Source organism: Polistes canadensis, unplaced genomic scaffold, assembly GCF_001313835.1.
Source record: "Polistes canadensis isolate GaletaPanama2010 unplaced genomic scaffold, ASM131383v1 scaffold_289, whole genome shotgun sequence".
Classification (NCBI taxonomy): Eukaryota; Metazoa; Arthropoda; class Insecta; order Hymenoptera; family Vespidae; genus Polistes; species Polistes canadensis.
Window position 1 is genome coordinate 77,936 of NW_014569836.1, and position 13,346 is coordinate 91,281.

At 32.2% G+C, this 13,346-nt stretch overlaps 3 protein-coding genes across 3 annotated transcripts in view; 2 read left to right on the top strand and 1 right to left on the bottom strand.

Moving 5' to 3' along the window:
* The first annotated feature begins 2,165 nt into the window (after positions 1-2,165).
* LOC106791172 (carbonic anhydrase 1-like) lies at positions 2,166-2,772 on the top strand. Its single transcript, XM_014756640.1, has 3 exons — positions 2,166-2,172; positions 2,298-2,489; positions 2,624-2,772. The coding sequence occupies exons 1-3, from the start codon at positions 2,166-2,168 to the stop codon at positions 2,770-2,772; spliced, it is 348 nt and encodes a 115-aa protein (XP_014612126.1).
* Positions 2,773-4,815: 2,043 nt separating this feature from the next.
* Positions 4,816-7,735, bottom strand: LOC106791174. Its single transcript, XM_014756642.1, has 6 exons — positions 7,722-7,735; positions 7,445-7,648; positions 7,170-7,348; positions 6,777-7,075; positions 6,386-6,657; positions 4,816-4,993 (listed from the first exon to the last, which is right to left on the bottom strand). The coding sequence occupies exons 1-6, from the start codon at positions 7,733-7,735 to the stop codon at positions 4,816-4,818; spliced, it is 1,146 nt and encodes a 381-aa protein (XP_014612128.1).
* A 4,060-nt stretch (positions 7,736-11,795) lies between these two features.
* The window catches only part of LOC106791173 (homeobox protein HMX2-like), a 4,779-nt gene continuing 3,228 nt past the window's right edge, over positions 11,796-13,346 (top strand). Inside the window, exons 1-2 of the mRNA XM_014756641.1 lie at positions 11,796-12,336; positions 12,543-12,701. Of these exons, the coding sequence (XP_014612127.1) occupies positions 11,796-12,336; positions 12,543-12,701 (700 nt within the window). The remainder of the gene's footprint in view (positions 12,337-12,542; positions 12,702-13,346) is intronic.

A 13,346-nucleotide genomic window follows, 5' to 3' on the forward strand; every position in this document is an offset into this window, starting at 1 on the left:
TTTTAATTGAATATTATTTAACATTTTTATAATATATTACAATTTTTATTTCAGCGATAATAAAACGAAGTATCTATACCATCCAATCTGTTGTAAGATTCTATCGTAGCAGAAATTCTATCGATTATCTCAACGAGAAATTCACGAATACGAATGAAAAATATTTCCATGTAAAATTGATCACGAATATTATCCCGAAAGAACAAACTCATTGTACTTTTAAAAACTTGTGCATTCGTAGACTCGTTGTTTCGATTTTTATGTTTCTTTCGATTCTTGTTAACAATTTTAACAGATAATTCTGACAAGGATAAATTGTCCGGTTTAGATAATTTGTCTTTTTCAATTAAAAGACAATTGTTGATAACAAATTCGGTCTCGATTTCAAAACGATTCGCGAAAGAGCATAATAAATTATAAACAGTTATATGTTTTCTATCATTAACGTGATTAGAAATCAACGATGGTTTCAATGATAGTTTGCAAAGATTATTAAATCGTAATAACATTTGTTGCCTGCGTTCTTGATTTTTTATTAACAAAAGTATACCTCGTAAATCGTTCAAAGATAAATTCCAAGTGACAGTTGGTGCATCGACATTTTCGCAATAAATTTTACGAAATTCCAATATCAAATTCGTATGATAATAATGATAAGGATTTTTAACGTTAAAGATATAATTTTCCATAAACAAACTGGCGTAAGCAGGTTCCGGTGGTTTTTTATAATCAACATCATTTATTATTGTTTCAACGATATCTCGAATTATCGAATCTCTGATACGACGATTTAAATAAAAATCAATATTAGAAATGTTCAAACAATTTGATATATTTTCATTCGTTTCTATTGCGCAAGACCAAAATCGAAATATCAACGGGCACTCGCATAATTTAGGATTCGTAAATAATCTCCAGGTTTCTGTGCAAACGTTTGATCTACGTGGTAAATAAAAAATGTTCAATCGAATAATTTGCCCTTGCAAAATGATACCATCTGTCTTGTTGAAATAAAAAGGTGTGTCGTGTTGTTTGAAAAAATAACGAAAGTTTGATCGAAATGACGAATCTCTCCAATGATAATGAATAACCGTGTTACCTTTGTTCTCAAAAGTAATCATTTGTTCCGATCTTTGATTAATCATTCCATGAAATATTAAATTCCATTCTATCGGTTTTTCGTTGCATCGATGATTAAACGATCTTTGAACGATTTCACGATCTTGTATCTTCAATATTATTACAGAATCCGAATGAGAAAATTGTTCGTCTTCTTCCGGTTCAGTAATAGTTATTATTGGTATTCTCAATAATTTCGTTGATTCTTCTTCGACAGTATTACCACGTATTAATAATTCTTTAGTTTGAGGTCTTTCAATGATCAACGACTTTTCAATTTCTTCTTTGCGTTGCTTCAAATACACGCTGCTCTTTTCCCAGGTGGTTTTTTTTAACGATATCCCATGCAAACCTTTTTCCCGTTCGATTAATTCGGGAACATCGACGTAAGTTAAATTTAATTGAAAATTCAAATCCTTTTCTATTCTAGGTAATGTTGTTTTCATTTCGGTTGAACAAGGAATTTTTGTTAATTCTTTTACAGTTACTCCCATCGATGCGTATTCCATGATATTTTTCATTTCAATTAAGGAACGTACTTTATCGCTGGAATTGATAATTTGATCGAGTCTCGAACGACCGGTTAACGATTTTATACGACGACCAATTTTGTCTCTTTCGTTTATCCATTTTTTCCAATTTTTTAAACGCCGATCTTCGACGTATTCGTCACAAGTAATATCCTTGATCAAAGGACCATCGGTTGTCGTAACCATTGTAACACGTTTTTCAAGCCACTTTTTTGGATCCCCACTTTTACCGATTTTCCTTGCATAATCCATTCTTGTATTTTACTTTTTATATACTTTAAACTTAAACCTCTCTTTCTCGCACCGATCATCCAAGTTTTCTTAATTAAAATCTTTACCGGAATACACTTTGCATCAGTTTCCAATTATAGTCAGAAAATGATGGTTAATAAGTTAATAATTTAATTACAAATTTTCATTATCATATTACTACTTTCAGTTTATATATATTTAATCGATATTTATTATCGAATAATATCGAAAGGGAATAGGTATCGTTAATATTCTTCAAACATAATGGAAGGTACTTAAATTAAATGAAATAATTTCTTATAAAAATTCGCATTAAATTTCAGTTCGATTTTAATTGTTTTTTTCCTTTTTTCTCTTTTCTTCTTCTTCTCTTTTCTTTTCTTCTTTTTTTTCTAGATAAAACCGAAATTAATTTGGATAGAGAAAATGTGAAATTAATTCAAAGGCTCGGTAATGTGGAAGGAAAATTAGAATCACCGATCGATTTGGATATTAGTAAAATGACTCCTATTAATTTGCCACCGTTGAAATGGTTTTACTACGACGTTGCACCACGTAAATTAAAAATTACCAACACCGGTGACACGGGTAATAATTCAATTAATTCGACTAATATCAACGCATTATTAATTCATTAATATGTTACCTAATGTTGTGGTGGTAAACAATTTTGAAATGAAACATATATTTTGTAATAAAACATGCTCAACATTTTCGCGCAGCTGTTCTCAGCGCAAAATGGCAAATGGAACAACTGCCATACATCACTGCCGGACCTCTTAATGGGAATTACGTTTTTTCCCAAATGCACTTTCATTGGGGCCGAACTGAAATCCACGGTAGTGAGCATCGTGCCGATAACGCGAAGTAAGCGAATAATTATTGTTTCAGTTATTTCTTTTTTTGAATTTATTGGATTTTACTACTTAAAGAAAATGCGTATTTTCATTCACCCGTTAATTTGACGGGTACCATAGAGATGGATATATAAAAAACGTCCGTAAACCTAGTGTTAAATATGAATGACTATGAGTACAATTATTTAATTCAAATAGTGAATCGTAGGAAAGCTGGCAAGAAACCTTAACAGCAAACAAAAATGAATAACTGCTCTTATTTACACATTAATTGCACATTTAAAATCTATAATTGCACACCTTACCAATTAATTATTTAATCAGTTATTAATAATTACAAAAACAAAAAGGTTTTCTCTCATTTCTAAGCAAAGCAATGAAGTTTTCTATTGTTTTTTGTTTTCAATCAATCGCTGACATTTTGATAGTCCATTTTTCTCCGGTCTTTCTAGCTCCAATACTATATCGGTTTATTTTTTAATCTAGTAAGTCTTTTTCCTGTACCTGTAAACTCCTTTAATTAATAATTAAAACAAAATATTTATATTAGATTTTTAATTGTTGTTTGCTTTTAAATGTATATAGAATTAAATTACACATTCATTTTGTGTAGACTACTTGTTATTAAAAGTTACTAGGAAATAAGAAAGTTTCAGAAATATTGAAAATCTAGTAACCTGGCTAAGCCGATATTGATAATAGTAGTGCTCTACTTACCATCAGAATTACCGACAGTAGAAAAATTTTCACCGCAGAAAGAAAAGCATAAATGCTCTTAATTGCTCAATAATTGCTCATTTAAAATCCATAATTGCTCGCCTAATAAACTTACCGACCGAGATCTGATGGTAATTTACCAATAAAATTACCGACAGTACAAAATTATTAGTTATTTATAGATTTTTTAAATGTGCAATTAATGTGCATAGTCATTCATATTTAAGTGAAATGTTAAAGTTTAAGTATGTACAATATATTTTTAAGATAAATTATAATCTAACCCCACTAAGGAATCATTACGTAAAATATACGAACTTTCTTTACATACAGCTGATAATTTAAAAACATTTAGATAGTAAAGTACTGTTTTAATATACGGTAACTGTTTGATAACAGACTTCACAATATAATTTCTATTATATTTTATTATTTTATTTTATTGATTTTCATGTAAATTTTCGTTGTAACAATTTGTCAATTCGAAGTACGCCGATGGAGTTACACGCGGTACATTTTAATACGCAATATTTGAAATTGGAACAAGCATTGCGACAAGTTGACGGTGTCATAGTAATTGTTTATTTCGTTAAGGTATAATGTCTGTATTTGAATATTAACATTCCAACGAGTTGAAATAATTAACGCGTAATTTATCTGAAATTTGTCATTACATTTCTTTGGTTTTATTTTTTACGCACAGTTGCAAACACCACCTAATATTTTTTTAAAGGATATAATCGATGCTTTGTCGTCAATTAAAATTGCACGTACAAGTATACGTTTGGTACCAATAATTTTAGAAAATGTTTTACAACCATTTAACCATGATTATTTCATATATTGGGGATCGATTACAACGTCACAATGGAGTCATAGTATAATGTGGCTCGTTAGCAGAGAACCCATTGGTATATCTAAAGAACAGGTAATAATAAATATATATTATATCAATTGTTTATCAGAATATAATGAATAATTAATTAATTAATTAATTAATTTGGTAGAAAAAAAAAATATGACTGGTAGTCAGATTAATTTTACAGATAGACGAATTTAGAAAATTATGCGACGTTAATGGTAAAGCGATACTTGAAAATTGTCGACCACTTTCTAATAGACAAAATAGAAATATTTTTCACGTTTGTCCATCCGGTTCTTTACACGCTACCCTTTTACCGATATCGAGAAAACAACTCGTTCAATCCAGCCAAATTATTGCTGATTCTGATAATCCAACTAGGGAAATTATTTAATTAACTTTATCTTATTAATTGTAATAAAAATCGATTCAATCAATATATATCGGATAAAAATATTAAAAGACTAATCAAATTTTCCTATTTTCTTCTTCTCCTACGACGTCTTTTGATTCTTTCTTTGCGTAAATCGCAATTAGGGTAAATTGTAGCGCAATCTGCACCACCTAAGCCAAGAATCGATGCTTTTACTGATTCCAACATTGCCGACCATGGTGAATTTCTAGTAACTCTTCCTGTGATCCAACTCATTCCTAAACTGTAAAATAAAATTTATATATTTAATATATAATTATAATATATAATATAATATAATATAATAATAAATAATATATATAATAATAAATATAATATAATAGATGTGTGTGTGTGTGTGTGTAATAATAATAAAAAATAAAAATACAAATGTTATTTTAAAAAAATAATGAGATACGTGATATTTGAAACGAATCGGAGATATATTTCCATACTTTGTTGGTTTCTCATTTGGCATTCTATAGAATCCCTAGGGAAATGTATGAAATACGAATACATTTCATACATTGCCGGCTAGTTTTAGACATTCTGTATAATACCGAATTTCAAACTTTGCCAGTAACACACATATATACAGAATACTTCTACGATTCATTTAGTTTAGACGTTTAAGAATTGAGGAATCTTACCAATTTTGCGATGTAGTAACAAAAAGGTAGAAAACGTGGAGGAGGAGGAGGAAGAGGAGGTGGTGGTGGTTGTGGTGGTCGACAACGAAGAACAGTCGAAGGAAGTAGCAAAGGGGAATGAGTATAAAAGTAAAGGGGAAAGGGGGAAACGTCTAGAGAACGAATATAAGTGGAAGGAAGGAAGGAAGGAAGGAAGAAGCAACGATGCCACGAATGCACCGGTATGCCCACGGTAAAACGGTATTTGGGTCCGCAAAAGGAGAACAAAAGAACAACACGCTTGCATTGGGACGGTTGGCGGTGGCGACGGCGACGGCGACGACGTTCAGGAATCTTCGACAACGTCGCTGACTAATTTCCAATCGCATCTTTTCTCTCTCTCTTTCTCTCTTTCTTCCTTAAATATTTTTTTTTTATTTTCTTTTTCCTTTCTCCACCTCTCCGTTCTGTCCCTTCTATATCTCTCGGTCTTTCGAGTTCGCGAGTCACGATAAAAAGTCAATTTTATACCACCACCGGGTACCTGGAGGAACAGTTAATAGCGTCTACCAGGTCTCTCTCGAACATCCAAAACTATTTTCGACGGTCCTTCACGGCCTTTATGGGCCTTATAAAAATGGCACCACGCCAGCACGGGGTCCCGGAGACAGTAGAGAGCAGGAGTCTGGTACCGCTTGCCTTCTTCTTCTTCTTCTTCTTCTTCTTCTTCTTCTTCTTCTTCTTCTTCTTCTTCTTCTTCTTCTTCTTCTTCTTCTTCTTCTTCTTCTTCTTCTTCTNATTTAATGAATAATATAATATTATATGTTATTCATTAAAAATATTACGTATTTTTCATTTTATTTTATTTCTCGTCGATATTATCGCTACCAATAAAAGGTATCTACATTAGCATTAATAACAAAACATAGAAAAAGAAAAATAATTAATTTATCGATAAAATATATATATATAAAAATATTTTTAGTACCGAAATATATAAAACATACCTCCAAACGGGTATCCAAATTTTCCGACCATCGTTGGTATCTTTTGAATATTGATTATCCTCGCACAAAATTCGGCGCAAACAATTGGCAGAATCCATGTCGGCGACCATGGCAGCTTCGAGTGATCTCAAAACGTGATAAGATAAATCATTTAATTCCTGATTACTCGAGTAATTCATTGAAAATCCTCCTATGGTGTTTCTTTTAAAACGTCTCCCATCAGTGTTTGATCGAATTGGAGATGCCGTTGTTGTAATTATCGTCATATTTTGCTATAAGGACATGTACAATCATTGTGATATGAAATCTCATTAATATAAATTGCCATAGAAGATCTATAATTTAATAATCAAATCTCCCCGTCCCCGTTACTCCCCCCCATTTCCCATACCGTTGCGTTCATCAATAACTGTATGACGAATAAACCAAACGCCAAGAATGCCAATGCGGTTAATGCAATTTCAAAGAAATCTTTCAACGAAAGCTCGTGACCCTTATCCTTGTTGTAATGATAAACTGGTTTGTGATGATATTCCTCCTCGTATTCGTGATGCTCGGGATGATACGGGACATGATAATAATGTTCCTCGTGAACTGCGGGAAATATTTCACCGTGGTGACCATAATTATCGCCATGACCACCGTAACCATAATGATGATAATTGTGTCCCGAAGCAGCAGCCACGTGATCTGGACACAACGTAAACGTTCGAAATAATTGATTAACCATTTAAACAATATATAACAATATATAAAATATTAATTAAAATTCGACGTTTACCACCGTTCTCATTTGGGTGTTCGTAAACTCCTATTTTTCCGGAAGGTAATGGTGCTTGCATTGCATAACCAGTAACTTCACCATCAAATTCCCCTATATCTTGATCGTATTGTACTCCTTGTTTTTTAGTCAACACTTTACGAGGCGAATAATGACGATAAATATCGTCCAAAGTTGTCGTCCTTTTGAATAAAAATCATTTTAACGTTTAATACAAGTCAGATAAGATATTTAGAAATTCATTCTAGTCAATGAATAACAACGTAACGTAACGTTACCTTTGAAGCCAATTTTTATATTTCGAGCTACCCTCGTCCCATAACATTTTATCGTGAACGGTCACGTTGTCGGTTTCCACAAAATCTGTTATAATAGGTTTCAAAGGTATAGAATCGGGTTTCCTTTTAACTCTTGGCGTGCTAACCTCTTTGACAATTTCTTCTGCCACGTAACCGTGACAGAGATACTCGTTCATTCGTTTCCTAACAATTGAACATTTTATTTCTATTACATTGCTAAATTATTCCTAGAATATATATTTATTTATTTTTTTACCTGTGATAATCCATCTCGTTCAAAGCCTTGTCCATTGTCCCATCCGTTATCTCATTATCAATTATAGAAATATTACTTTCTTGTAATTGATCGGCAAACAAAAATGTACCCGGTAACAAATCAACCGACAATATGTCATTTTGATCGATGCAAAATTCATTGCCATCGTCGAAACATTCCTTTGCATTAACGTAAATGCATAATAATAAATACAACGAATAATATATAATGTACATGAGTACGTGTCAAATATAAAATGATTTCAATAATAAAATGAAAAATAAAATATTTAAACGATCAGACTGGTAAGAAAGTATAAACTAAACTGGACGCAGTATGAAAACGTTCGTCTCTTTCTGCTAGGATAATAATAATTATCTGCTAGAAATAATTACTGTAACCGTAACAATGCTCCGTTATGACAAACGTCATCCTCTCTCTCTCTCTCTCTCTCTCTCTCTCTCTCTTTTTTTTTTTTCATTTCATATCTAAAGAACTTAAGTAAGAAAATAAAATATTTGTATTCATATATTTACTGAGTAATTTAACTCGTTCAAAAAAAAAAGAAAAAAAAAGAAAGAACGGGGGTAGTAAACAGTATTAGTTTTAGTAAAGGGATTAATTCAGCACGTTTTGGTTGCGACAAACAGTGGCGTAACCGATTTCGTCGTAATCCGACACCTATGATTAAATACCTTTATTAAAAACCACTTACGTAGGTCTTATGAATGTTTTAGAAGTATAGAGAGTTTGTCGAGGTATATAAGTGGTAAGGGATGGTAAGACGAGGTAATGGGGGCTTTGTTCCCTTGGGAACTTCCTCACCTGTCTAATATCTCGCGAGAGTGGGCTATATCTGTGTACAACACCCTACCTATTCCGTACCAGTTATACACATCGAGCATACTGAAAATTAATCGCCCAGTTTGAAAGAATTCTTTACAAATCTTCTTCTTCTTCTTCTTCTTCTTCTTCTTCACTACTCATACTCTCTAACCCATATTTTCTCTTTCCCCTTTTTCTTCAAAACAATTTTCTTATTTCACACGTGCGAAACAAACAACACACGTATCGTTATAAAATAATTACTTTTTTCTACATTTACATTGAAAATTATTTTTTTATATTTTATTTTCTTACATAACAATTTGTATTTTATTTGATCAGTATTTATATATATATATTATATATTATAATTATAATTTATTATTATTTAATTGACTGTTTCCATCCATGGTAGTAACCAATGTGCGTGTAAAAAAAGGGAAAAAAAATAAATAAAAGGGTCGAAAGTGGGATACTTTTGTACACGCGTACCCTAACACAGTCTCCCTACCTTTCTTCTTCTTCTTCTTCTTTTTCTTCTTCTCAGGTGTTTGATTGATCGTTCCAATTATATGGCGCAGCGTGGACCCAAATGTGAGAATAAAATTTCTATCGAACACCTACTACACTTTTCTTTTTGGTATATTCGAAAGAAAATAAAAAGAAGGAAAAAAAGAAACGAATCACAAGAAAACTGACAATTAGATTTTATTTAGGTACTATGTTTGTTTATCATCTCTTCCCCCCCCCCTTATCCCCTTCCCCTAAGTGTTCAATCTTATTAACCGAATTTAAATGAATTGTTTGACTATTAAACAACCAGAAAAGAATCTTGGCTTTTTTTTTTCTTATTTAACATAAATGTTGAACGTATAACAGTTATAAAGAAAAGTTTGTGAAACAAACGTTTTTGCTAAACGTCAAATGAACAATTCGACGAGTAATCGCAAAAACCTGGAAAGTAGCGTTAAAGGGTATTTAATGACTTCGTAGAAAACTTCAACGCAACTACTTTTCGTTAAATCGTACGAGTAAGTTCGCACCTAACGACAGTAAAAGAAAAGAAAAGAAAAAAAAAAAGAAAGCAGAGAAAAAAATACGCGTACGCGCGTTAGGATATTAATTTTGTTTCAGGTATTTTAGGCTTCAATATTTGTCCTCGCCTAACGTAGAATTGTAGAATAATCTTCTGAAAAAGTAACGCGTATATCTAAACGCGTTTATTATATTAAAATAATATTAAGATAAAAAAAAAATCGTTGAATATTATATATTTTATGAAATGTAAGAAAAATGATATAATATGAATATATTAAAATATTCGTTAATAGAATAAACGTTCATTATTATTATTATTATTATTATCGATAGGAATAATGATCGTATCGTTTGAAACAATTATTTTCGTTAGATAATTATAAATAAAAGAAAAGAAAAAAATATTCTCGTAACAGATAAATGATCGTTGAATTGTATGTATCGTAAATGACTCACAATGGGCATTGCTTCCCTTTTAACAGTTACGAGAAATGCGAAACTTTTCTCTCTCTCTCTCTCTCTCTTTCTATGGGTTCCTATACCATCCTTGGTGTCTAAAGATGTGAACAGTGAGAATTCGCGCGGATGATACGAAGACTAATGGAAGTGCTGTTTCGTAGAAATGGCGGCCATTGTGAGAACGTAAAGAGGAACCAGCCTAGTTCAATGGTGTTCCCGATGGTTCCCGATAAAGCATATCATCGCGATATTAAGTGTTGTCAATTCTCCTATCAAATCAAATTATTACAATTTATTCGTAGAAATCTTTTTCCTTTTTTATTTTATTCTTATCCGCAAAAACAATTCGTTTAAAAATGTTTATCGAATGGAAACAACTCATTACCATAAAATTTGTGTTTGATGAATACTAAATTATATTTATTTCTTAAAACCAATCCTTAGATACACATAAGTAATAGATAACAAATGTAACGAAAAAAAAAAAGGAAACGAAGATAGTAAATCGTTGTAAAATGGTTGTAAAATGAGAACCACTGTCCGTGGTTTATACTAAACGCACGAAGGAGTGTTTTGCGGTGCTTTTTTCGTGGTGTTTCTCCTGCCTTCGTAGGAACGTTTATCCATCCAACTAAGTTGGTGGGGGAGTGGGTTGGGGGTATGGGGGAATAAGGTGAGTAGGAGAAGGAACCATCAGTTTGCTGACAGAAATCCTTGAGATGGGGTATTCGAAGAGGGCGGACGTTTAGTTTGGAGCATGCGCCTATTGGACCAATCGGAGACCAACAACGTTCTTTAAAACCGCGATGAGTTCTTTCTTCGAGAATACGAAGGCGGTGTTATTGCGTTTACGTTAAAGGATATTTCTTCGTGTAACATCTATCCCATAACTATTACTTTTAAATGGATAACATTTAAACATTCGTTAGTATATAATATCTTATCATTTTTTTTTTCATTTAACAATTAAATTAAACGGAAATTAAAAAAAATAACACAAATTTGCAATTAAATCCTACAGAATTTGATTTTCCAGATAACATCGGACGAAACGTTGAAAAACATTTGATTATTTAAAAAAAATAACACGTTACAAATTGTTCGTAAATATTAATATACAACGAAAAATATCCGAGATTTTTGTAATCTAATAATAATAATAATAATTATAATAAACAGCAATAATATTCGTGATACGAGGATAAAATGTTATTACGAATTTATTTTCAGTATTTCTTTATCATTATTCTAAAATATATATTGTATAATAAATTAGTAGGGGGAGGGTAAAGGAAGGGGTAATAAATTGTAAGCGGTAGAGACTTTTCTTCAACCTCCTCCTAGGAGGATGACCTTCCCTCGGGAATAAGATGGTGGGGATGTTGGGAGGTCCTTCTGGACCACGGACACGTGCCACCTGTCATACATTCGGAAGTACTCGCTTTCGTAACACTAAAAGGAGAGATTAGTTTGAGATTAGAGGTTGATACGGTGACACATAGGAACGGTTTATGGTTAATAATAAAAAGTGATTCAATGTAAAAGAAGAAAAATATTTAACGAAATTATTCAATTTAATACAACAACAATAACACCACCAACAACAACATAAGAAAACATAAGAAACAAGAAGAAAATATTGACGAATAAGATTTTTGAAATAAATATAATTGTTAAATACGATTGATAAGTGTATTAGAGTTAATGGTAAACAAGAGGATGAGAGATTACAGTTAAATGACTTTCGTCAAGATGGATTATTGTCAGATTCAAGAAGAAAAAGTATTGGACGATGATATTTGCGAGCCCAGACGAGTCAGATCGAATCAGAATGTCAATGATATTAATTCTGTCGACGATGAAACGTTGCATCACGATTATAACAACCATCACCATCAGCACCATCATCATCACCATCACCACCATCGCCAGCATCATCATCAACGTGATACCGAGGACGGTGATAATAGACGAGTTGTTGTTAAATCACCGAGTAATCATCTGGAGACGATGGAATATGCATCAGATTCTAGCAGTGAAAGTTATCGAGAATATAATCGTACTCAACCTACGGATAGGATAAATGTGTCACCGGTCAATGGGAATTCTAGTGCATTCACCATAGACAATATATTAGGCACGAGAAACAATAATAATAATAAAAGGGACGAGGAAAGAAATTTGAATAAAATTTGTTACATAGACAAGGAGGACGAACAGGATAACGATAAGGATGAGAAAATCATCGAAGGACAATTTGTCAGACCAACAGCCATACCTGCTACACATTCAAGTATGTTTATTATGTTACGTTGAATTCTTTTTGTTTTATATAAATTCGTTTATCCTCTCTCCTTTACTCTCACCCTTTCAATGTGTTTTACTTTGTTTGTTTTACTTTGTTTTTTGTTTTTTGGTTATATCGCTGTAAGAAAAATTTGTTAATTATTTTTATATTTTTGTTTTTTATTTCTTTATTCTTCTTCTTCTTCTTCTTAGACGTTAGTGGTATGTTGTACGCGCACACGGCTATACCTTACACCGATGGAACCCTTTCGGATCCTTCGAGTTACACGACAACTTCATTGGCATCGGCATCCCTCTTATACAGCAGTTGGTTCGCACAATCTAAACCTGCTCAACTTTTTGGTCTTCAAGGTAAAATTGATTATTTTTTATTATTTATTACTAATAATTTTATTTGCTAAGATTCGTAGGAATCTTATAATATTAATAATTTGAGAATCATCGAATAATATTAAATACAATTCGATTTCTACGTCTTATAATTGAGTGTTACCATTGAAAGAATTTGAAAATCCTTATCCGGAGTCTCATTTATCCACGACAAAGAACTCTAATTACCCGTTCGTAATAACTTATCGCTGTAATTCTATTTTCTCGAACAATGGTGGGAAAAGAAGAAAGAAAGAAAGAAAGAGAGAAAGAAAGAGAAAGAGATGGGGGATGTAGATGGTGGTAATGGTGGTGATGGTGGTGGTACTGGTGGTGGTGGTAGTTGTGATAATGGGGGTGGGAAAGGATGAGGGGTTGTGAAAGATCGTAGAGCTCTTTCACGTTTCAAACGAATATTGGATATTACGGGAGGCACCTAAGGTAAGAGCTTTTCGACACGCGAACATCGCATCAACGAGCAACGTGTTACATCTCCCTAGTTTCTCTAACGCGTTAACGGTTAAATGCGAAACACCTATTTATATATCTATCTGGTAACACGAACAATCGTCACCTAGTCTGGCCAATATAATATATAATAATATTATCAAATGAATTTATTTTATT

Coding starts and splice junctions, on each gene's coding strand:
- LOC106791172 (XM_014756640.1), top strand. Junction 2,490..2,623: donor TACCAACACCGGTGACACGG/GTAATAATTCAA, acceptor ATTTTCGCGCAG/CTGTTCTCAGCGCAAAATGG.
- LOC106791174 (XM_014756642.1), bottom strand. Junction 7,349..7,444: donor TATAAAAATTGGCTTCAAAG/GTAACGTTACGT, acceptor TTTATTCAAAAG/GACGACAACTTTGGACGATA. Junction 4,994..6,385: donor ATTTGGATACCCGTTTGGAG/GTATGTTTTATA, acceptor TTTATTTTACAG/TTTAGGAATGAGTTGGATCA.